This window comes from Tursiops truncatus, chromosome X, assembly GCF_011762595.2.
Source record: "Tursiops truncatus isolate mTurTru1 chromosome X, mTurTru1.mat.Y, whole genome shotgun sequence".
Taxonomy (NCBI): Eukaryota; Metazoa; Chordata; class Mammalia; order Artiodactyla; family Delphinidae; genus Tursiops; species Tursiops truncatus.
Window position 1 is genome coordinate 120,399,786 of NC_047055.1, and position 24,635 is coordinate 120,424,420.

At 40.5% G+C, this 24,635-nt stretch overlaps 1 protein-coding gene across 3 annotated transcripts in view; it reads left to right on the forward strand.

Moving 5' to 3' along the window:
- Positions 1-24,635, forward strand: part of ARHGAP6 (Rho GTPase activating protein 6) — a 486,446-nt gene that overhangs the window by 258,871 nt on the left and 202,940 nt on the right. Inside the window, exons 2-3 of one of the 3 annotated variants that reach the window (XM_073799621.1) lie at positions 17,890-17,992; positions 19,064-19,188. The exons of the other annotated variants lie outside the window; for them this stretch is intronic. Of the exons in view, the coding sequence (XP_073655722.1) occupies positions 19,096-19,188 (93 nt within the window). The 5' untranslated portion in view covers positions 17,890-17,992; positions 19,064-19,095. The remainder of the gene's footprint in view (positions 1-17,889; positions 17,993-19,063; positions 19,189-24,635) is intronic. 3 annotated transcript variants of the gene reach the window in all.

The window sequence follows — 24,635 nt, forward strand, 5'->3', positions numbered from 1 at the left end:
TCCTGAGTTTTGTTAGGTCACTTTAGATCAGCAATAAAACCCCCTTGAGAGTTTCCAGATTTTTCTCCACAAGGAACCATGAAGTAGGCTGTTTATTTGTGGAACTCCCAGTCCTGGTTTTTTAGAACTCCTTCCTTTGCTGACCTAAAGATAGCCTGCAGAAAAAGGCTCTTAAAAATACATGCTTTATTGATTTTGGAATGTTCTGGTAAATGCTAATCTGACTCATGTCTTTTACTTAGGGGTGGCTTTGGCTCAAGCCCCAGAGTGATTTTAGCCAAGAGGAAATAGAAAATCTAATAAATAATGTAGAGTTTACATATTCAGACACAAAATAATAATTATCGTTGCTAATAATATGACTACGGATGCCACACCCACCTCTTCATTTAGGTAAATTCCTAACAGATAGATCCAAGTGAAATTTGATATAAGTATAAGCTTCTTTGGACTTACTATTTTTGCCTTTTATTACAGGTGCGTTTTCATTAGTATTTTTGGTTAGTTTCATTTGTACTTTGATTTGTTTTGGTAAAAACTCGGTGACTCTTTAGTGACTTAGGAAACAGTTTAATAATGATGCACATCCATGTTTCAGGTTCATAAACACAGTGATTATTCTGAGAATATCCTTGGAAGCTACATCTTTTGTTTGTTCTAAGATGACAAAGCTGTGTTGGCTTTGGTTGTACATATAACACATGCTCATTGTAAAAGTGTCACAACAGTAGAGAAAATTAAAAAGACTGCATTGTAGTAAGAAAAAATTCTGTGCAGGATGCATATGATATGTGTATTCCTGCCTTATTGTATATGGACGTCAATGAAAATGCACCAGTAACTCACCAGTGAAGAGCCAGCCTTCACAAATACAGCTCTATGGAATTTTGTCTGAACATAAAAGCACTCTCTACATAATAATCATTAATTTAGTATTTAGTTAACAAAACCCTTTATATCTATCTGTTTGCTTATGTATCTTTGTGTTTGGGGGCATTGAAAGGTTTTTGAGGATGATCTGATGTCCCAGCTTTAAAACAAGTAAATGAAGACAGCTCCGTTCTTTCCTCCTCCGGTTGGGAGAAGTTTTAATTAGCTACTCATGTTAATTGCTTAGCCCATTATCTTTCCGATGGTGGTAGGCTTTCATAAAATGTAGCTGAAGTCTCCATCACCTTCGCCACCATCGTCGTCGTCTTCATTATTACCACCGTCACTACCACAACCAACACGATCACCGCCATCGTCATCACTGTCATAAGTCTTACTATTTTACCTTCTGCAGGCAGAGACATTCAAAGCCATTTCATATTATTCTATGAACATAGGGATTATCTGAAAACCATTGTGGTTCCTCTGCTTAAACGTTTGTTGTTCTATCTTGGAGAACTTCATTATTCATTGAAGAGCCATACCAATTATTATTATAGCAGGATGGTAAAACACACTATAAAAATAAAAGCCTTAAGAAATTTTGCTCACAGAATTACCAAGATATTGATAACATGTGTCCACTACTTGCTGGTGGAATAGATAAAAATGGGAAGAACTGCGTAGGGATGTGAATGGCATCGTCGTAATACTTGGTTCAGGGATGCTAAGGGGAGCCGTGTGGCCATTTCTGTCTACATTCTTTCAGTGCACCTCTTTCTACCCTCTTCCCATAATAAATTATTGGTCACTGGCCGTACACTTAATCTCGAAATTGCAGAACTTTCTCTTATGTAACATTATTTTTTACTTGTCTTATTCCTAATTCTTCATCTTAAACATAAAGAAATAAAGAGCACCAGGAGACAGTTAACTTTGTCATCTCTTGCCTCCCAGGATTAAAAATAGCTGTTGCTGCAGTGTTTGGAATAGAAAAGCTTAAAAGAACCTTATATACAGAAGTGGTTCGTACAGCCTTCTCTGCTGAATTCATGCCAGGAGATATTTTTATCCTGTTAGGAAGTAACTAAAAGCATTATTCAAGTCCGCCAGCCTCTGTAATGCATATCTCACAAATGCTTGTGATTGCGTGAGAAAGTTCTGTACTCCTCCTGGTGGCAAAAGAGGAAAACTAACAATAGAGTTCCTTGTAGGAGAGTGTTGATAGGTTATGAGATACCTAAATGTTGCCTTACGCTTGTAGCCAGTTTCTTGTGAAATTTTTGTCTCACCCCCTCAGGTTGTGTTTGCTCTTCGGACAACAAGTGATTTTTATTTTCTAAGGTCATTGGGATGAAAGAGATTTGACAAACGGGCATAACATTTTGCTTTAGAGACAGCTTGAGAAACACAAGTATGTCTTAAGTCGAGATGATTTCAGGGTCACAATAATATGTTCAGCATATTAGTCACAGAACTAGATTTTAAGCCTCATGACTATAGAAATAGATGTTGGGCTTATTTTGTTGTTATTGCCTCTGAACGCTAATTTCTCTAACCCAGTAGACAGATGTTTACCCTTCCGTGATAAACAGAGTTTGGAGGATGTTGGCTCATACAAAGACTGTCTTTTTAAAAAGCGTGCTCACTACCCCTTATCGAACCCAGCTTGGCAGCCAGGCCCCATGCTACACGATCACATACATCCTGGTTCAATCAGTCCTTACAACAGCTCTGTGGGGGAAGGACAGTTCCACTCTTGATTTAACAATTTGGTCACTGCTCCCCTGAATCACATGGGTAGTAAAATGGTTCAGCCAACTTCAGATTTTTTTTTTAATTGAAGTATGGTTGATTTATACTGTTGCGTTCATTTCTGCTGTACAGCAAAGTGATTCAGTTATACATATATATGCTCTTTTTCATATTCTTTTCCATTACGGTTTATCACAGGATACTGAATATAGTTCCGTGTGCTCTGCAGTAGGACCTTGTTTATCCGTTCCATATATAATAGTTTACATCTGCTAACCCCAAACTCCCAATCCATCCCTCCCCCACCCCCAACTCAGATCTTTTTTTATTCAGGACGCATGCTCTAAGCCATTGGTTCTCAATGGTGGTTCTCAGTGGAGACAGTTTGGCCCCCTGAGGCCATTTGGCAGTGTCTGGAGACAATTTTGGTTGTCACACCTGGGGAGGAGCTACTGGCATCTGGTGGATAGAGACCAGGGGTGCTACTAAGCATCTTACAATGCGCACAGCGGCCTGGCAACACAGAGTTATCTGGCTCCAGGATCACGGGCCCCATCCCAGAACTAGTGAACAGGAAACTCTGGAGGTAGGGCCCAGGAATATGTGTTTTAACAAGCCTTCTAGGTCCTTCTTGCACACTCAAGTGGGACAAGCTGTGCTCTAAAACACCAGGCCATTCTGTGTCACGTTGAGCTGGACACAATGGTGTGGTTTCCTCATCACTTTCCAGTGTTCCATTGTCAAATAGAAGTTTCTCTTCAGGCATCCAGGAGGGGAAAGCCTGGCATTTACTAGGAACAAGCGTGACTCATGGGGAAATCAGCAGTTACAAACCCAGGAACCATGCCCAGCTGAAAGTCTAGGGGGCTCTTTTTTCCTGTTTTCTCAGCCTAAGGAGGGAAGTCTTGGAGACTCAGTCCAGGTTAAAAAAAAAATGTCAACCTAGGCACTGGTTTGGTTTGGGGTTCGATTATCTAAAATTAGACTTACAGTTGAATTTAGTAAAACCCTTCTGAAGAGGATAAGAGCCACAAAGTGTTAAATTGCAAATCACTTTGAGTTTCTGATTTACTGACAGCCCCTAAACAGATCTTCCACTCTCGTGTGTGCGTTTTTTGAATCATGAATTGTTTTTCGGAGAGCCAGTGGAATAATTATTTTGATCTGGGTGTCTCTTCAAAAAATTGCTCATTACTTGGTATTTTATGTGATTTTTGTTGAGAATACATTACAGGCAAGAAAGTATTGTAAAAAATAAAAATGTCAGAGAAAACGGACACGTTCAGGTAGTTTGTGCTGCAGTGCCCCACCATTCTCTGCCTCATTCCTTAAACAACACTGCTGTAACCCAAAAAATAGCATTTATTTAAAATTTGAAAAAAACAGTATCCCTTAATTGAGTCATTATATTGATTGGCTCCTTTGACTTCAGAAGGTTAAAATTTTTGTAAAACCTAGAGAAGATTTTCTAACTTGTCTATTTTTTTCTTCGCCATCTATATTACGGTTAGAAAAAAATGAGTATTCTCCTAACGTATTCTGTAAAGGTTGGCTGCGTTGAAATCGTCCAGGGTGGTAGACGAATTCCCTGATCCTCTTCTACTGGGATCTAGATCGAGTATCTGGGATGCTCAGAAACCACATATTTTTTTAACATCTTTATTGGAGTATAATTGCTTTACACTGTTAGGTTAGTTTCTGCTGCATAACAAAGTGAATCAGCTCTACGTATACATATATCCCTATACATATATATATATCCCTTGTGTCTCCCTCCCACCCTCCCTCTCCCACCTCTCTAGGTGGTCACAAAGCAACGAGCTGGTCTCCCTGTGCTATGCGGAAACCACATATTTAAAATTTTTTTTATTGGAGTATAGTTGATTTTCAATGTTGTGTTAGTTTCAGGTGTACAGCAAAATGAATCAGTTATACATATACATATACCCACTCTTTGTTAGATTCTTTTCCCTTATGGGCCATTATAGAGTATTGGGTGAAACCATCTTTCTTAAAACAGCTAAGTTTAGGAACTAGCACCAGAGCATGAGTCTTCAGCATCAATGACTTCCTCATGTGAAGGAATCAACCTGCTGCATCTTAGTTATGGTTATATTATTTTGGTGGCAGAATATTTATTGTAAATATTTTATCCTGTTGTTAAGTGGTCAAAAGTATAAATCATTGAACCCACAGGCTAACATATATGTAGAAGTTCAATAAGGATTTATCCTTATTGAATAAAGGATTTAACAAGTGAATAAAGGATAAAACAATTAATTCACTAAGTCATTTGCATCATCTCTGTGCAAGGTCACTGTGACTTTGCTAAGTGGAAAAAAAAAAGTCCAAACCATGTCGCAGCCTGAGGATTTGGGGATAGCAGCATCACTGATGAATGTAATCTAGAATGATCGTTGATCAGGCACTGCTGAGGAAGGCTGGGAAATAGATGCAAACGTTTTCCAGATAAATGAAGTTTTACCCTGTACGTATTGACTTCCGTTTTCCTCAAAATTATTAGCGTAGAAACCTAAAAGTGTGTGAAGTGTCGTTTTGAGAAGTAGCACCGCACACCTACCCTACAGCCAGAGCTGGGCAGAGCCATGACTAAGCCACCCACGGCCGGCCTTTGAGAGGCCCGTGTTCGGGACATGAGAGTGCTGCGTGAGCCGCTCGTCACAGAGTAGCAGACTGAGGGGTAGAGTTTGCTCTGCCGTTCGGAACACGGAGGCCTCTGAAGATGTGTCTCTATTCCCTATGCATCTGCTTCTCCACTGCGGCTGTTACTGAGCAAATTCTGCTGTAATTGGGAGGTCTTCAGGGTGTCTCGAGGTGTGTGGGAATGTCTGCAGAGTCCCAAATGGCTCTGGACAGTCCAGCTACTCTAACTGGGTTTCCTCTTTGCCCTCATCCCTCGCTGTCCTCCAGCCCATCTCACAGACTCCTCTGCTTCGCTCTGAGGGCAGAGTTTAAGGCTGCCACAGGAAACCAGAGAACCGTGCTCATTAAGTAACCTTAGTTAGAAACACGCTATGAAGCTCATCACCTCTGGCCAGAGGGAGTCTCAGAGCTTCCCTATCTTGAGAGGAAAGTTCATTGGAAAGCTTTGGGTTTACTTCTGGAGTTGACATTCTCTTCCGGATAGTTCAAGCTCCTACATGACAGACAAGCAAATAAGTGGAGACATTTCAGTCATAGTTATTTCAAGCTCCCGTAGGAATAAATATTGCTATTTGTTGTTAAAGGATTTTATTTGTTAAGGCTCATGGCACATATTTTTATTTCTGGTGAGAATTCACAGAATTGTATGCTCTTCAAGAACCTAATTTGTTTGCAGATTCCTCCTTGTCATTTTGGAAGAATTCTTGTAGACTCCAGAGTCTGGGATACTTCATCTTTTCCTGTGCCAAACTTAGGAGTGACTAAGAGACAATGCTGGGGAACCCAAGTGACAGAGTAAGAAAAACAAGGAATATTCTTAAGAGCTCTTGTCCGTTTAGGTCATCGCTCCAGTGTAAAAACGGTGCGTTGGGTCAGGGGTCTCATGGCAATAAAACAGGACTTCCCCACGAGCTTTTCAGTATCTTATGTGTTCAAAGGCTCTACAACTCATAACATGGAACTTATCGTGAACCCTGGGTCAGAGGCCACTTGTACTCAGGTGGGACATGTTTTAAGACAGTTAATCCGTGGAAAATGTATGAGAGAGATAGATGGATGTTTTGTTGTTTTACTAAAAGGAGTCACTCACTTTTTTTCAAGGACACATTTTCCCCTCAATCCTCAAGTAAGTCACTAGAGATCAGCAGCTCATCTGTGTAGGGTTTGGAAGGCAGGAAAAAGGAATGCTAGAATGTTCTTCATGCTTATCGATCTATAGTAAAGGTACAGTGTCTCTGAATATTATAATTTAAGGCAAAAGGGCAGGGAATGATCTAGAACCAATGATTAGCAGCAAGATTTTACTTTTGTACAGGGCTGTAGAGTTTATAGACTCTATTACGTAACAGTCATAGTAACTGTTCCTGCCTTGTGGGGTGAGGAGCGCAAGCAAGCATTATTAGCATCTGTTTATAGAAGAGAGAGATTCAAGGATTTACCAAGATCACACCATCTAGTAAGTGACAAAGCTGAGGTAAGAAGGAAGGCCTTTGATTCCTTTCTATGCTCACTTTCGGGAAATTAAAAACAAAAGGCATGCTTCAACATACTTTTAATTCTCTGATCACCTCTTTGTGTCTTTTTTTTTAAGATTTCTGATATTTGTAACACTTATTTCCTTCTTTTCACTCGTTAATGAAGACGGTCGTAATGTGATTTTAGCGCTGGGGGTTGGAGCCTCATTAAGCAAGGATCAAGGTTGAAAGCAAGGCAGGGAGTGGGAGAAGAGACTGTGAATTGGGGATTCACAGTCAGCAAAGTAGCAGTGTTGCATCTCTCTGCCTTTGTGCCTTCCTTCCATCTGTTCTGGCTTTTAAAGACCCTTGGGATTAGATTAGGGCCACCTGGATAATCCAGGGTACTGTCTCCATCTCAAGGTCCGTACACTTAATCACACCTGCGAAGTCCCTTCTACCAGGTTCCAGGGGTTACTGTGTGGACCTCTTTGGAGGGCTGTTACTGTGCCTACTACATCATATTAGTCAACAGATGAGTTTCTGGTACTGCTGTCCCACCACCCTCCACCAGGTTTGTGAGTATGTGCGCATGACCATCTCTTTATTTTCTTCCTTCTGTATTTGTATATATATTTTTGTTCTCTCTTTTCATGATGTATCACTATTTATCCCTTTTTTATGTTCTCTTTTCCCTTTGCTGTGTATTTTTTTTCCTTTATTATTACAATTCTTTTCCCCTTCTCTTTAACATTTTGTTTGTATTTCTTATCCATTTGGCTATTTTGAACTTGTTTTATCTTCCTGTTCTTTTCTCTGTAATTTAATTTTCTTATCACTTTCCTTTAAGCCCTTTTGGTCTCTATTTTTGTACATCATTGACCCAATCTTTTTCTGTCCTTCTTCAACTTCCCCTCCTAACCCTTGCTCTCATCCAGAATTCTTATCTCCATGCACACACATTGTTTCACTTTTGTGGCTCCTTCAGCCCTGACTGTGCAGTTTATACTTAGCAGACAGGATAGGTGGGGAAGCAGACATAGCAGGGAGAAGCCATTGGTGCTGAGAATTACAGCCTAGGCTTGTACAGTTCTGCCTTAGAAGGCCCCAATTTCTGCGTCCAAACGTGACCCTCTGGAGCTCCTGCTAAAATCTCTTAGGGAGACCTTGACAGACAAAAAGTACATGGTTATTGATTATACATATGTAAATATATCCACGTGTTCAATACGAAGGGTCAGAATAGAAATTTGGAGTGATCTGAATTATTTCGTATGGATTAAATTATTTTTGGTGCAGATTTTACTATTTTTACAACAACAGTGACAAGCTTTTAAAATATAAACAGTCTACATCATTGTTTTCTCAATTTATGTTTGTTTATTTTGTATAATTCTAGTAAAGTGAGCATTCGATCAGCTGCAGAATTTTCATTTATGGAAATTGCGGATAATAATGTTACTGATAATGCAATGGCATTATACATGTATAACTGAGGTTCTTAGTCTTCTTAGACCACAGACCTAATCCATACAGAATAATATCTAAGTTGTAGATGTTCTCTCCATAGAAATGCTCATGCACAAAATTCTATATCCATTTTCAGGAGATTCCATTCATAAATTCATTCTACAAGTATTTACTGAGCATACACAAAATGAACAAAACAGAAGTACTGTTGTAGACATGATGGATACATCAGTGAATAAAATAGTTCAATACGTCCTTTTTAGAGATTACACGGAACAGGGAGATTGACAACAAATCAATAAACGTGTAATGTGCCAGATGGTAATAAGTAAGAGGACAGAATGATGGAGCGGAGTTGGTAGGATGGTAAGGGAAGCTTTCTCAGAAGGTGATATTTCCTCAGAGATATGACATAATGGAGGAGCTGATATTTAAAGGATGAGTCAACCGCTGTAACATCTGGCTATCACTTAGATTCCTGTGTGGCAAGTCAGTTTAGACAGTTAGACAAAGCCCTTTTTGTCTGTTAACGTGAAGAGCAGGTTTTAATTTAATTTCTTACACATAGCCATGAGTAACTAGAAATTAGCACATTCGGGGAAGACATACTCTTTCTAAGTTATTTGGTTTTCCAATTTGACTAAGCAAACATATGATTAGCCATTGAAACCGTAGCGCCAAAGATGGTATTAGATTGCCCACTTCTGGGGAATTGACAGAAGAAATCATTGCAGATAAATTTTGAAAAGGAAATTTTAGAAGTCTGACACCTTACATTTTTTACAGCATCTAGATATACGGCATTGTCCGGTAGCAATGTTTGTGATGCTGGAAGTGTTTTATGTTTTCTCTGTCCTGGTGAATAATCTTCCTTAGAGGTTTTCCTTTATAGCCACCAAGCCCCTATTGTTTGAAACACCCCAAGGGCCGGAAAGACCGAATATCTACCCTAGAGACAGGCTTTCTTAAGATCTACACGGTGGCTCCCAAGATACTGGCCAAGTAAGCTGCAGTCCTCCTGGATCCAGTTTTGGATTTTACAGCTGCTCTGTCTTGGGCTCACTCCATGCCTGGTACCACGGAGGGGGTGACTCTGTGAAGAAGGGCTTCTCTTGAAACCCCGGTCCTTTGCTTCAGCAGGCCAAGCCGTAGAGATGTCTCCTCAGGCTTGTGTTTGTATCTTTGGATAATTTCCGTGGGTTATTGGCCTTGATTCTGGTACTTTACCTGCTGAAAGGCAGGTAATTGCTTGGTCTCGATTAATAACAAGAAATTGCTTGGCCATTGGAATATTAATCAGAAGGGCAGATGCTGCTATTTCTGTCGAATGCTGGTCAACTTAATCCTGGTTGCCTTTCCTAGAGGTAAGACAAGTTTGGTTACAAACACTGTGTTTTATTTGTCATCATTCAGAGGCCCACTGCAAAGGAAATAAATCACAAATCAAATTTACCTCACCAACATCCTCAAGGTATGCCCTTCAGAATGTCACTTTTTTTTTTTGGTAGGTAGCTTTTCATAGTAAAGGCACAATTCCTTTATGTTAGTTATATGCTTGAAATATAGACTTTCTGTTTTCCAAATCCAGAGACAAGGATTTAATTTTCAAAATTAAAGTTCTCTGGTCAAATGCTAACCCTTGTGTTTTAGAAATCTGGGTAAACGTTGCTACCATTTTCTTTTCTTTCTCGCTTTATTCTTTCCTTTTCTTTCTTTTTTTTCAACACTGTCTTCATTATAAACTCAAGAGAGGGCTACTGATGTGGGGTTTTTTCCCCCCAGAGTGGAGAAAACATGATCTCTTGTTTTACATTTTACTTTTTATTTTACTTATCAAGCAGGAATTTGTTGGGCTGGTTTCTCACCTACTAACATTCTAGTATCCTGGGATTGAGGACTGGCTACCACAGCTCTTTAAAAGGTCAATACTGATGGGCAGAGATTTAGCATTCTTATTATAAAAAATAAATGGAAGTAAAAAAATTAGAAAACATTCATATAAAAATTCAGACCATTAGAACCTTTAGTTTCACGTTTAGGAATTTGTATGAATAGTTTTTTTCAGTATCTCCTCATGGTGAGCATTTCTTGAGTAATTTTTTTGCACCTGACAAGGAAGAAAGGAATAAAGCAACATGAGCTGTCTTGGCTTTTGAATTTCCAAAGTCTTTCCTTAGCTTTTCAATACAATTAGAATTGTAAATCATTGCTCTAATTAAGTTCTTAATAATTTCCTAACTATTATTTAAGATGCACATGAAACGAGGTATATGAGATTAATACTCTAAACATGGAGATTTTTAAAAATAAAATTCTTTATCACTACCCCCTTATATAGTTATATGTAGTGTATAGTTAATCACTGATTGATTAATCAGAAAGTATTTGTAGTAAGAAAAATAATGTCTAGTTGTACATATTGGAAAGAGGTAGTAAAAGTGGTAATAAATATAGATATTAAAATACTTTCTGATTTATGTACTTCATTTACCTAGAAATATATACTTTTGTTGAATTTCCCATCCGATTTTAATGACGCGTCTAGATATTGTGAAAATAAAGCTGTAGCAGATCCTTGAGAGCCTTTGGAAGGAGAGAGAAGGGACATTTCAAAAGTAGCTTGGACTTAAGTTGCAGTTACTTATGGCAGATGGTCTTGTTTCCCTTTTTGTTTTATCAGATGTAAGTATTCATGTCTTAAAATTAAAAGCAGGACACAAAGATAACTCTTTTCTCCATTTAAATACAATTTTTCCTTATTGGCTTTAGGTCCTCAAGTAATTATACGTTTGCATTGTTTAAAAATATATATTGAGGGGCTTCCCTGGTGGCGCAGTGGTTGAGAGTCCGCCTGCCAGTGCAGGGGACACGGGTTCGTGCCCCGGTCCGGGAGGATCCCACGTACCACGGAGCGGCTGTGCCCGTGAGCCATGGCCACTGAGCCTGCGCGTCCAGAGCCCGTGCTCCGCAACGGGAGAGGCCACAACAGTGAGAGGCCCGCGTACCGAAAAAAAAAAAATAAATAAAAAATATATATAGATATTTTTTATATATATATATATATATAACGAGGTACATTAAATCTAAATTAAGATGATACAGGGGCATTTCCTATGTTACAGAGGAGTCTTTTGGATGAATTCGTCTATTCCAAATTATTATGTAGATTCTTAGGATATGAGCATAACCTCAAGTCCTAGTATTTACTTTATGATATACTTGCAGAAATCAAAGATATTGAATATCTATGTTACTACCTGTCTTTTCCCACTTGAATTCCAATATGTAAAACTAGGCATTGTCTTTCTCATAAATAATATTTGATTCATTTGTTAGTGATTAGCTATATACCAAAGGGATATCGGTAGAGAAAATTTTAGCAAAAACTTCTTTGTACTAGCTTTTAATGCCTCTATTAAGGATTATAATTAATTTAAATTATTAAAGTCGTTTATGAATTCTTCAAATTAAATCAGTTATTTGTCAGGGCAAGTTTAATTTTTTTTTTGTAAAGTACATAATATTTTAATTAGTTAGGGCCAGATAGTAAATATTTTAAGTTTTTCTGGGCTTATGGCCTCTGTCACAACTCTGCCATTTTAGCACAAAAACAGCCCTAGAAAATACGTAAATGAATGTGTATGTCTGGTTCCAATAAAACTTTACTTACAATAACACGCGATGGGCTGGATTTGGTTGATGGGTCATGGTTTGCCAGCTGCTAGTTTAGAGGATAAACAGCCGTGTGCCTGCAGAACTAATTTGTTGAGAGGCGCACTTGAGTGAACACACAAAGTTTGATGCTGCCCATGTCCTTGCTGCCCATTCTTTAGGAAACAGCCATCCCTCCAATAAGATAATGGAAATGTGCTGGAGATTTCTCTCTGTCTACATGGAGACCTTCTTAAGGAATTTTTGAGATTTGTGCACCAAATAAGATCTGTCAGTGCCAAGTGTAACCCTGGTGGAAAAAATATGTTAACTCTACTTATCTTAATAAATATGTCCCCTTTGTCAGTCATTCTGATAGTTGGGTCAATCTTTATTACGAGCATATTTTCTCTTGTAGATTTCCTTTGAAAATGAATACACCTGTCCTCAAGGTGCCAAGGTGCTCCTCTATCTCAGGATGGAGCACGATTAGCCTGTAGATAGTGATGGGCCTCAGGAAACATGCCCAGGTAGTTCTGTGAGCGCTCAGTGGGAGAGCCCTTTTCTTTTGTTCTTCATGACATAGGTACTGTGTTCATCAGGTGTTAAATAAGTCAATGAATGAATCGATAGAAAAGTATAGTCTCCAGTGAGCTTTGAATTGCAGGAGGTAAAAATACAGCACATTGTGACTTCAAACTCAACATCCAGTTTTACGATGACCAGATAGTCAGAGATAAATTTTCTAGTGAGAGAATTATCCAAGTTTCTGATCTCACTTTTCCCCTTCCATTGTTGACTTTACCCAAAGAGAGAACATTGGTCCTACATTAGGACTGACATCAGAGGAAAGGGAAATGTTTATAGCTGGAGACGACCTTAAAGATGAGGAAGGGGATAATGATTTTGATGTGACGACAACAATGATTGTGACCCCCATCGATTTAAACAGCAACTTACTGTTTACGAAATGCTATTTCAATCCTATCACTTTGTGATAGTTAAAGGTTCCGGTTCTGTGACTTTTGAAAGGCTAAAGGAAAGAAAGTGAAGCTGAAATACTTGGAATGTTGCCTCCTGATACACAATTAGGAAAAAGAGGAGACAAAGTTTAAACCAAGACCTAGTTTGAAGAATGTTTGTTCAACCTCCCTATTTTTCTAATATTCACTGTTTCTTCTGCTGGTAATACTGGGTTTTAGAATAGTATTACAGTCGGATTGCTCATGGCTGCCACTGTTGACACATGCAAACTAGGGGAATCTACCCAGTGCCAACTGAACACCCACGAACTGGAGTTTATCACCAATTTTCAGCTAAATGTTTTTGCTCCTGCTTTCCTGTGGATCTGTCCAAACTCTGATTGCAGCTCCTGCGTGTACTGACAACTTGATAATTTAGCATACCCAAAGGTCCATTTTTAAGGAACCATTCACAGTATGACTGTACTCATTACCCTCTGATGTTTATCTTAACGAGTACCTTGTATTGTTAAGCTGTGAATAAAAAGGAGGAAATGGCAGGGAAGTGCTGGATACAGTGGAAGGGGGAAGAAGGCAGACCTCACTGATGATTATGATGACAACAGTTTCAACTACCATCATTTTGTAACATTTACAATGGGTGAGGACAGGATTGTTTTACATTTATTATCTCATTTCATCCTCACACCATTCCCCTGAGATAGATATTATTCTTTCTATCTTACATATAAGAAAATTGAGGCTTAGAGAGATCAAGATCACACAGGTAGTGACAGAGGCAGGATTTGACTTCAGTGCTGTGGCGTCCAAAGTGTATGCTCATAAGCACTGAGTGACACTGTATCATAATGGCTGGTCTCTACGTTGTGGTTAATTAGGAGTACTTGCAGACCCTCGCCACTCAGTGTGTGGCCAATCAAACCAACAGTATCAGTATCACCTGGGAGCCAGTTAAAAATGCAAAATTTCTGTTCCCATCCCAGACTTGCTGAATAGAATCCAAATTTTCAGAACAGCCCCAGGGGATTCGTTGCACTTTAAAATCTGAAAAGTGCTGGCTTAGACTTTTCCTAGACAATCGCTACTGAACAGTCTGAAGACACATAGAAACACTGTATCATCAGGAAGGGGGACTGAGAAAGAAAACAAACAGAAACAACTGCAATGTACGCGAAAGGTTTCCTGCTCCTGAAATCCACATGTAGAATAGTACAGAGTGGCTCAAGGGAGCCCAGGGGAACAGTGGATACAGTTTCATTCAAACCAGGACCCTTAGGAAAGGGAAAGGGTCACTAGCAATAATGACCCTGGGATATTGAACATAAACTGGAACAGCCCTAAGCAAACTGGGACATATGGTCACCTCAGTTATAGCACCCAAGTCTTTATGGTAAGAATCCATGAAAATATTAGGATTCTCTATTCTGTAAAAAAGTGAAAGTAGAGAGATGGGAAGTTTCAAGGCTACAGATTTTAAAAGGGTGACAATTACTTGTTTAGTAAATTATTTTATTCCACAAATACTTATTAAACCCTCTCCTCCTTTGTCATTTTTTTTTTAAACGTAGTCAATGTTATTCTCCTTAAACTACAAAACAGAGCCTTCGGTTGTACAAACATCACTAGTTACAGTCTCGCCAGGAGGTCCCGGCTGGGGAGGGGGCCGTTAGCGACCAGAACTCCTGAGGGGACCTCTTGAAAATGCTAATGGCCGGTTAAAGGACTCGAGGCAAGGGTGGTGCTCGAGGTGGCAGGGCTCCCACCCCAAGTCGGGGGAGGCAGCCCGACCCTCTAGGAGGGCCCGGGCGGGGCCCAGGCCCCTGCGCCCCGGCCGCCCGGCGCGGCGGCTGCTGCGCAGGGCCAGCTCCTCGGGGCCCACGGCGCCCGGACAAGGCCTGCCCGGAAGCGCCATGGCCACCTCTCCATGCTCCTCTGGCAGACCAGGGCTCGGAGATGGCTCCAAGGACCTCGGCTCCTCAGCTAAATCTGGGGACAAGCGTCCCGGGGAGGTGCGGGTCTGGAGGCCGAGGTCTTCCAAGGGGCTGGGTGACGGGGTGGGCGCGGGCGAGGGCGCCGCGGCCAGGCGCTCCAGGGGCCCCGCTGGCTTCGGCCTCCTGAGACTCGCCGAGGACCATGTGCGCGCGGAGGGCGTCCCGCTCCGGAGACGCCATCCCGGCCGCCGTCCACGGCGCGCGCCGCTCGGGCGCGGGCAGCTCGGGCTCTGCACGCGCGGCCGCTCCCAGTGGCGCCGCTCGGCCCTGGCGGTCTCCGTGCGGCGGCGGGGACGCGGGGCTAAGCCCGGCGGCGGGGCCCGGCGGGGCCCGGGCGGCTCCTCCTCGGGCTCCTGTCAGGTACTTTTATAGCCTATGGGGCTCCGGAGGTGTACGTGATACCATAGTACTTAACAGAATAGGTAATACTGTACCCTTTCAGCTTGACGACAGCAGTATCAGGAAACGTGATGTTAGAGTAAGAGCTAACCTTATGGCAGTCATAAATTGAAAGCGTCTTTGTTCTTTTTCAATCCTGTATCTTAAGAAGTGATTATAGTCTAACATTTTTTAACTTAGGAATTTTAAAACAATTTTAAACAAATTAATGGAAGGTGAGTCCAAATGTGATCATTAAGGCAAGTCCGGAAGTTAGTGTTGGAGGAGGGGTAGGAATGCTGTTTTGGATGGTAAGAAAATAAACTTGCCCTCTCTAACGTATCCCCTGGATCTTCTGGCGCATATGGCACCGTGGGCCAGATGGGCCATGCTGACAATTGGTACACATGTAAGCTTTGGAATTCATTATCTTTTGTGGGTTTCAGAATGGAGTATTTATCCTAAGAGTTTGTCTATCCTGAGCTGTACCTCATAAATGAAAAGTACAACGTGTGCATCTTTCATGCTGAAAAATAAACAGCAACGTCATCTTTTGTAAACAGTAATGTAATATGCTTAGTGAGATTTACAGATGCATCCGTTTAGATAAACCATAAGAATCCTTTTTTTCTTCTCCAGAAGCACCACTTTTTTTCTACTTATTTTTTTTGAAGTCTAGCTAATTTACAATGTCACGTTAGTTTCAAGTGTACAGCAAAGTGATTGAGATCTATCTATCTATCTATATAGCTCCTTTTTCAGACTCTTTTCCATTATAGGTTATTGCAGGTTATTGAGTATAGTTCCCTGTGCTATACAGGAATCCTTATTAATAATCAGTCCTCATGCAAGACCCAGGGGCATGTATACTACATAGGAAATTTGTTTTATGACCACCATGCTTTTCCAGCGTCTAGAACTAATTCCAGCACATAGTAGGAAGTCAGTTAAAATTTGCGGGATGAGTAAATGAATCAAATGGCATTTCAGAGATGCTGAAAGAGGAAAGCACTATTCATCGTTCCTATTTTAGCTTTTTTCTCAGAGTGCAGAATTGCTCCAAGGCAGCTCGCGTAGATAGTCCCAGATCAGTACAGGAAACCAGGAAGGAGAGGGCAAAGATTGACCTTTTGGCTTTGCCAACTGTCTCTTCTATTCTTGTTTTGTTTCCTTCATTTGGAGAAGCAGATGTGCCTGCCTGATAGGATGGAAGCCTGAAAGCTTCAAGATCTGGAGGTAACAACATCCTGGTCTCTCAAACTTCCTGGGTGAATCATTGGCCAGCCACAACTATAAGATTTATCACTTCCAGAAACCCAGCCCCATCCGTGCTCTTATGAAATGGGCTTATGATCCAGAACAAGTAACAATAATTGGCAAATTATAGACAGCCGTACTGTTTATACATAATACTTCATAAGCTTAAAACAAGCTAATTTAAAGCTTGAAATATTCCTTTGTTACAGATAGTTCCATTTGAAAGTACTGGGTCAACTTGTCATGTGGTAAAAGACCTATCACAATTGAGATTCGAATAAGCAGCACAGGCCCCATTTCAGAGGTAAAGATATATGTCTTCCTATCCAAATCCCATGCACTCATGCTTCCTCAGGGTCCACTCCAAATAGTGTCATCTCACTCTCCTCTAGCTTCAGCTTCTCCTCTACACACTTAATTATCTGCTCATATCAAAACCTTTCCTTGATGAAACCTCTCCTGAAAGCCACCTCTTCTGTTTTTTATAGCTAAACCTTGCATAAAGGCAGTTTACACTCAAAGCTACTTCACATACTCATCTCTATTCACTCCTCAACCCTCTGCTAGCTGGCTTTCACCCCATCGCTCTCTTGAATCTCCTTTTTCCAAGGTTACAGACGACCTCATTACCAATTCAGGAAGATGAGTCCTTATTGCATTTAAGCTCTGTGGCTCTGTTTGAATCCAGCTCTGTTTCTCCCTGACAACCTCTTTTCCTCCGTTTTCCGCAACTCCTTTATTTCTCCTCCTACCTCCCGAGGCAGTACATCTTGATCTCCTTTGCAGGCATCTTCTCCTTCATCTGTGCTTAAACACCTTTCCATCTCAGCCCTCTTCACTTATCGCTGTACACACATTCCCTTCACCCTGTTTTTTTTTTAAATTAAATTTTATTGGGGTATAGTTGATTTAAAGTGTTGTGTTACTTTCAGGTGTACAGCAAAGTGAACCAGTTATACATATAGTTATACCCACTCTTTTTTAGATTCTATTCCCATATAGGTCATTACAGAGCACTGAGTAGAGTTCCCTGTGCTATACAGTACACGCTGTTGTTAATTCCATGGATTCTGCTACCATTTACATTGTTTCAGGATCTCTTCTGGTGCAGAGAACAGAGGCATGCTTGGTTATTTCAGATAGCAAAAATTCATTGTAAAGTTACAAGAGAAGGAATGTAAGAGGAGAAAAACATCTTAGCCCTTGGGAGAACTGGAACATCACCCTAGGCAGGACACAGAAGGAACTCATCACTGTGCAAAATTTGAGTCTTTAGTGATGGTGGACGTTTACCAGGCTGTAGACTCAACTTCACCCACTCACTCACTATTTCCGTCTCTCTCTTTCTCTCCCTCCCTTCGTCCCTCCCTCCCTCAATCCCCTCTCTCTTTTTTTTAATCCATTTCTTCTCTCTAGTTTCTAATATCTTGACTCTTCTTCTCTTTCCCTCATGGTTTCTGCTCATTTGGGTCATCTGCTGCCTCCTGCTTTTTGCGCTTTGACTACTCATAGATCCTTGGTATGTACACTTCATTCTATAAATGAAAACATTGCTGTAATTTTTATATTTACCTCCTGGCTGCTTTCAGTGCTTCTGGAACTAGGTGGAATATATATGTATGTACATGTGTATGAATGAATGAAAGACGGAGGGAAAGAAGGGAGGAATGCAACTTTGAACCAGATCCGCTCATTTTATCTTTGTGTCCTCAGTGGCTGCCATGATATATAGTAGTTGCCAGTTATTGAGCACCTACTGTATATCTGACATTATGTCATTTATGTATGTCTGACCTTCACGTGCTCCTAAAAGAGTTGGTATTTTCTCCTTTATAAAAAACATGTAAGGAAACTGGGACTCTCAGAGACTAAATCACTGGCTCTGGATCACCGTGCCAGGAATGGTGAAGCCAAGATTTCAAAACTGTTATGTTTTTTAGGAAATATTTCAATACCTGAGTAAATGAATGCAATATGGTTTCCTGCATTCATTTTTAAATAAAACTAGCAGTAACCAAGGTGTATTTTGAAAATGGTGATTGAAACAATCACCGTTACTTTGGCCTTTTATTTTATATTGGTTGGTCTTTTATATGTCTAGAATTTTTAGCTTGTAAAAATATAGACCAAGAGGGAGAAATAACTATCTTCAAATTTAGGAAGCCTGTTGGACAGGTTGTATGAATTAGAAGGGATTCAGCTGCAAGTAACAGAACGCTCCCTCTCCAACAGAATGAAACAGCAATGAAATTGCAATCTAACATGATCAGAAATCCAGAGTGGCGTGGGATCCTTGTATAGAGTATTAGAGTGGCAGGTCTTTCTCCCTGCAGGCTCTGTCCTGCTTTGTGTGTTAGCTTTACTCTTAGGCTAGTAGCAAGATTGCTGCATCAGTTCCTAACATCATATCTAGATACAACAGTGACCGCAGGAAGAAGTACAGGCCCCCTCTTCCTTGTCTCCTTCTTAGCAGGAGACTTTCCTAGAAGCTTCTGCATATCTCATTGGCTGAAATTGGGTCACATGCTGTGGCAATGACTGCCGGTTGCTGCCCTTTCTCTCTGCCTACCTTTCACTGCCTCCCATACAGCTAATTGTGACCATGTGACTAAGTCCCCGCCAATGAGGGCTTCCTGTTGGCTGAAGTACAGCTGTCCTGTCCAAAGCCCAAGCAGCCATGTGGGACCTGAGGCAGCACAGCGAAGCGACAGTCAGGTAAGCTCATGGGAGCCTCGGCCCCAGGCTGCCTAACACCTGACTTCTCTTCCCCCCGAGGGAATTATACTTGCATCTTATTTAAAGCCACCGTTATTTTTATTTCTTGCTCTTTTTCTAATTGTCATGCAATGGAACTTAATCTGATATCCGTTTCGCTTCTTAAAACAGTCCTGGCAAATGGAATAGTATAACCGCAACTGACTAAAAATATATAATGAGGATCTGTCATTGGAACCAGGGATAGGTCATCTACCCTTTGTCAAACGGGGGAGGGTCGGGAGGGTCGCATAGCCAAACAACATCAGACCTCTGTTAGGAAGCAGGAGGGAGGGGGAAATGACTGTTGGGTTGGCAACTAACAGAGGCTGCTAACCAAGTTAAGTAACTTTCCCAAGGTCATGGCTAGTTATTGGTAGAAGAAAAATTCCAACTCGGGTTGTCTAAAAGCAAGTTCAGTGGACTTATCTTTACCAGCTGAGTTGAGTTCACAATTTGTCACTGATATTATAAAGGAGATTCATACATATCTGGAATTTGTATGTCATTGATATTACAAAGGAAATTCATACAACCTCTATTACTTTATTAATTCCCTCTTACTAAGGTACAGATGGTTAACAGTTACCTCTGCATTGGTGAGAATTATATACATGTATGTAAATGTTACATGCACGTGGAAAAATGGCAGGCAGAGCAGACCACCTCAGAGTTCTGTACTTGGCCGAGCAGTAATGTGAGAAAAATTTGCCTTGCTAACGTTGTTTGACTGAGGTAAATATTGAAATAGCACGTATTCCAAGCACGGGAACTGGGCGGAGTGCGGTTCGGGGTGAACTACATCTTTATTGGAGTATAATTGCTTTACAATGGTGTGTCAGTTTCTGCTTTATAACAAAGTGAATCAGTTATACATATGTTCCTATATCTCCTGCCTCTTGCATCTCCCTCCCTCCCACCCTCCCTATCCCACCCCTCTAGGTGGTCACAAAGCACCGAGCTGATCTCCCTGTGCTATGTGGCTGCTTCCCACTAGCTATCTACCTTACGTTTGGTAGTGTATATATGTCCATGCCACTCTCTCGCTTTGTCACAGCTCACCCTTCCCCCTCCCCATATCCTCACATCCATTCTCTAGTAGGTCTGCGTCTTTATTCCCGTCTTACCCCTAGGTTCTTCATGACCGTTTTTTTTTTCTTAGATTCCATATATATGTGTTAGCATACGGTATTTGTTTTTCTCTTTCTGACTTACTTCACTCTGTATGACAGACTCTAGGTCCATCCACCTCACTACCAATAGCTCAATTTCGTTTCTTTTTATGGCTGAGTAATATTCCATTGTATATATGTGCCACATCTTCTTTATCCATTCATCCGATGATGGACACTTAGGTTGCTTCCATCTCTGGGCTATTGTAAATAGAGCTGCAGTGAACATTTTGGTACATGACTCTTTGTGAATTATGGTTTTCTCAGGGTATATGCCCAGTAGTGGGATTGTTTTGAGTGGTGGAAGGAAGGCAACCCTAATGTGTGTTTGTGGGCTTTTTAAAGTTTGGAGCCAGTTTGCAAAATAACCCACATTGCACCATGCATGTGGCTTTCCTTGTCAACACCCTCCTGTTGCTGACCCTAGAAGTTTCACTTCCCTTAACATACTTAACAGCCATGTGGGGATAAGGCGTAGCACTTGGGTTGTAAGGGTGGTAGCCTCGTTAGCAATTTGGGGAACTCAGTCGCCATCTCAAAACATCAAAGCCAGGAGGAATGACACTGCTCGAAAATCTTGCACCTCAACTTTATTTTATATGTTTTTTTCCTCTTGCTTTAAGAGGGCCTTTAAAGTGAAGTATCAGAGGCAATGTATTTGTATATTTCTCTTGGTCAACTAAAAAGGTGGAAAAAACATTTTGTGTTTGTGGATGGTATTTGTATAAGATTCAGAGGCAAATTTTATCTGTGTGACTGATTGATAAACTGCTAATGCTCTTCGATCCCATTTTACAAAATGGCTTTTACAAAATGATTTCACTGATGTTGAAGGAGGCAGGAGAAAGAGGGCAAATCTGAAGTCTGTAATATCCTTGGAGAGCATCTTCTTAGAAGACAGGGGAAGGAATATTTTTTTAAAGTGTGCAGCAATACAGTGCACAGTTGCAGTGTTGAATACTGCTTATGCTAAGGTGGGTAGGAATTTTGAATGCACTGAAATATGGTGACAGGAGGTTTGGTACTGATACACATTTTGAACAAGCCTTTTATTAATAAAGGTTAAATGAGATTTGGAGGTTATATTGACAGTACTTATGAGCAAGACCGTTTGGTTACCTTTAACCTTCCTTTAAGAGACATTTACAGAATTAATTTGTTAATTATAAAAAGTCCCTCTTACTTTCCAATTGTTTCTTCTTCTTTTATTCTGAGTGATTATGTGTTCCTGAATATTTTAAAGCAAGGTTGCATATAAAAAGTTTTTTCTCACGTCACTAATTCAGATTGGTCCATTTGTATTATTAATCAATGGAGAATTTACCCATTCTGTTATATACAGAATTTTTCTAAATTAAGATGAATTTATTTTTAGGAAGATAAATACCTAGGATTTAATTTTGACTTTCTGCAGGACTTTGCACTAAACTGTTGCTAGACATGAATGAGTGACCTTTATGATGATAAAATAGAATGAAATATCCAAAACTGATTTTTCTCTTATAAAAAGGCGATAGAGTTGCTAAATTGTAGGAGAATTTACAGAAGAATTGACATCATTCATGGCTATCTGAGGAAAACACTTAAGATATAGTTAAGAAGAGAGTTATCATATGACCTAGGAATTCCACTCCTGGATGTCTTCCTGAGAGAAATAAAAACCTATGTCCGTACAGAAACATGTATGTGAATGTTCATAGCAGCATTATTTATAATAGCCAAAAAGAGGAAAGGATTCAAATGTCCATCAACTGATGAACAGATAAGCGAATGTGATATATGCATATAATAGAATATTATTCAGCCACAAAAAGGAATGATAAATGCTACAACATGGATGAAACTTGAAAACATTATGCTAAGCATAGAATGCAGACACAAAAGCCCCGCACTGTATGATTGCATTTATATGAAATACCTAGAATAGGCAAGTCCATGGAGAAAGCAAGCAAATCCGTGGTTGCCAGGGGCTGGGGGAGATCAGAATGGGGAGTAAGTGTTATTGGGTGTGGGTTTCTTTTCGGGGTGATGAAAATATTCTAAAATTGATTGTGGTGATGGTTGCACAAGTCTACAAATATACTAAAACCCATTAGATTGCACACTTTGGTGAATTTTATGGTATGTGAATTATCTCACTTTTTTATTATTATTTATTTATTTATTTTTGCGGTACGCGGGCCTCTCACTGTTGTGGCCTCTCCCGTTGCGGAGCACAGGCTCCGGACGCGCAGGCTCAGCGGCCATGGCTCACGGGCCCGGCCGCTCCGCGGCATGTGGGATCTTCCCGGACCGGGGCACGAACCCGCGTTCCCTGCATCGGCAGGCGGACTCCCAACCACTGCGCCACCAGGGAAGCCCTAGCTCAGTTTTTTAAGAAGTCATAGTAAAGACGCAGGTTTGAGAAAAAGCAGACCTGGTTGGCATTTCTAGCTCCTCTGTCCACATAGCAGATATTTATTAAGAAAATCACTGTGTCCCTAGGTCACTGCTGGTCATGACTTGTAGGATGCCCAGTGTAATCCCTGGGCTTTAAGTGACTTCTTAGCACAGTGGAGAGATGCTGTGTGTCATTCAGGCAGTCCTGTGCAGCTAGCCAGAGAGACCCCATATCTGAAAATGCTACAACTTTGGGAGAAGAAAGGAGAAAAAATACTACAGCCATTTGAATGCAATGGATAGAATTAGAAGTCTGATAAACTAACCAAAAGACACATCAGATTTGGAAACCATAAAGACATGAGCCAAATCGTGAGAGTGTAGGGTGCAGATTTCTTTAACTCTATCCCTCATCTAACTTGAAAAGAGAATTTCCCACCGACTGAATGGGAGAAAAGCCAGGAATCCTGTGAATCAGAGCCCCTTGGATTTCATCCATCCCCAGTGCTCTGGGAGTGATTACGTCCAATGATGAACTAATGTCTGTAAAGAATGATGCATTGTGGATGTATCTGTCATTTTGATTTTAATTATAAAAGGTTACTAAAAGAAAATGACTTCCCAATTCAGTGCAGTTTGGGGGTGGGTCATAAGCACACCACCATTGCAGTTAAAATCCACAGTGAAATACTCAGACGGCAGGAGGGAAAGTGGTGGCATTCTCAGTTGAACTATCATCTACTGGCAGGTAATATAGCTGTGATGAAATTCCCCAGCAAAAAAAAGGTGAAAACAAATTCATTAGAGGCACAGTCTCAGTACTAAGGGCATTACCAACATAGCAACGAAGATGCACTGCGGAGAGTTGAAGATATACTCCCTCTAGCAAATATGCCCTGCAATAATGTTTTAAACTTGCAACGCTGTAGCATCATTTTCCTCATTTCTGGGTCAAGGCAATGTGAATATTTTATGTTATTTAATTATGTGATAAATTCTCAATTTGTTTTGGTATAATTTAACTATCTAGTGATTAGATGGATGTAAATCTTCTAGAAAGTTTTATTAGGTATCAAACTGTGCACATATTAAAATATATATGCTATATATCTTAGAATATTATATCAAATAATTATATTAAATCATTACAGTATTGAAGCACAGTCTAACAAAATTCATTAATGTCCCACCAGACATAGAAAAGTATAACAATGTTTTTCAAAAGACAAAAAAAATCAGCAGTGATGAAAGTATTTAAGAAAAAAACCCCATATTGACACTATGTTATTTTGCCACAAAACAGCCAAAACCATTTTTATCATTCTGACGTCAAAATACTTCCAATCAGGTTAGAGTCATGTACCCTAGTGAGAGCAGTCAAGCAAACAGCTGCTTTGCCAAACTAGAGTTTCCACTGTTAGCTAATTATTCCTCGTTCTTTAACCTGAATCCCTTGGAGAAGAAGTGGAAAGTTAACCGAGTAGCAAGTGGTTGGTGAGCACCTGCCATGTACCTAGTACCTAAAGTGTTGTGGGGAACGTGGAAAAACATAAGGGGTCATTCCATTCTTCAGAGGGCATGGATTAGCCCCTAGGGTGCTGGCAGAACTGCCTTCCACTCAGTTGTCTCCAGCAAAGGACCAGCCTTAAACAAAATTCTGAAGTTTACTCAGGCCCTTATTAATTACCATGAATCCATTTATCATGGAGACTACACCACCCTGCTACACACCTCAGCCACGCAAAGCCATCGATAAACTTCTCTCTCATTTCTAAGCCTCCCCTTATCCCTTAATGAACCCCTGCTTCTTCTTCATCTATTTCACTGAAACGATGTAGGAGAATTGAATCACAGCGG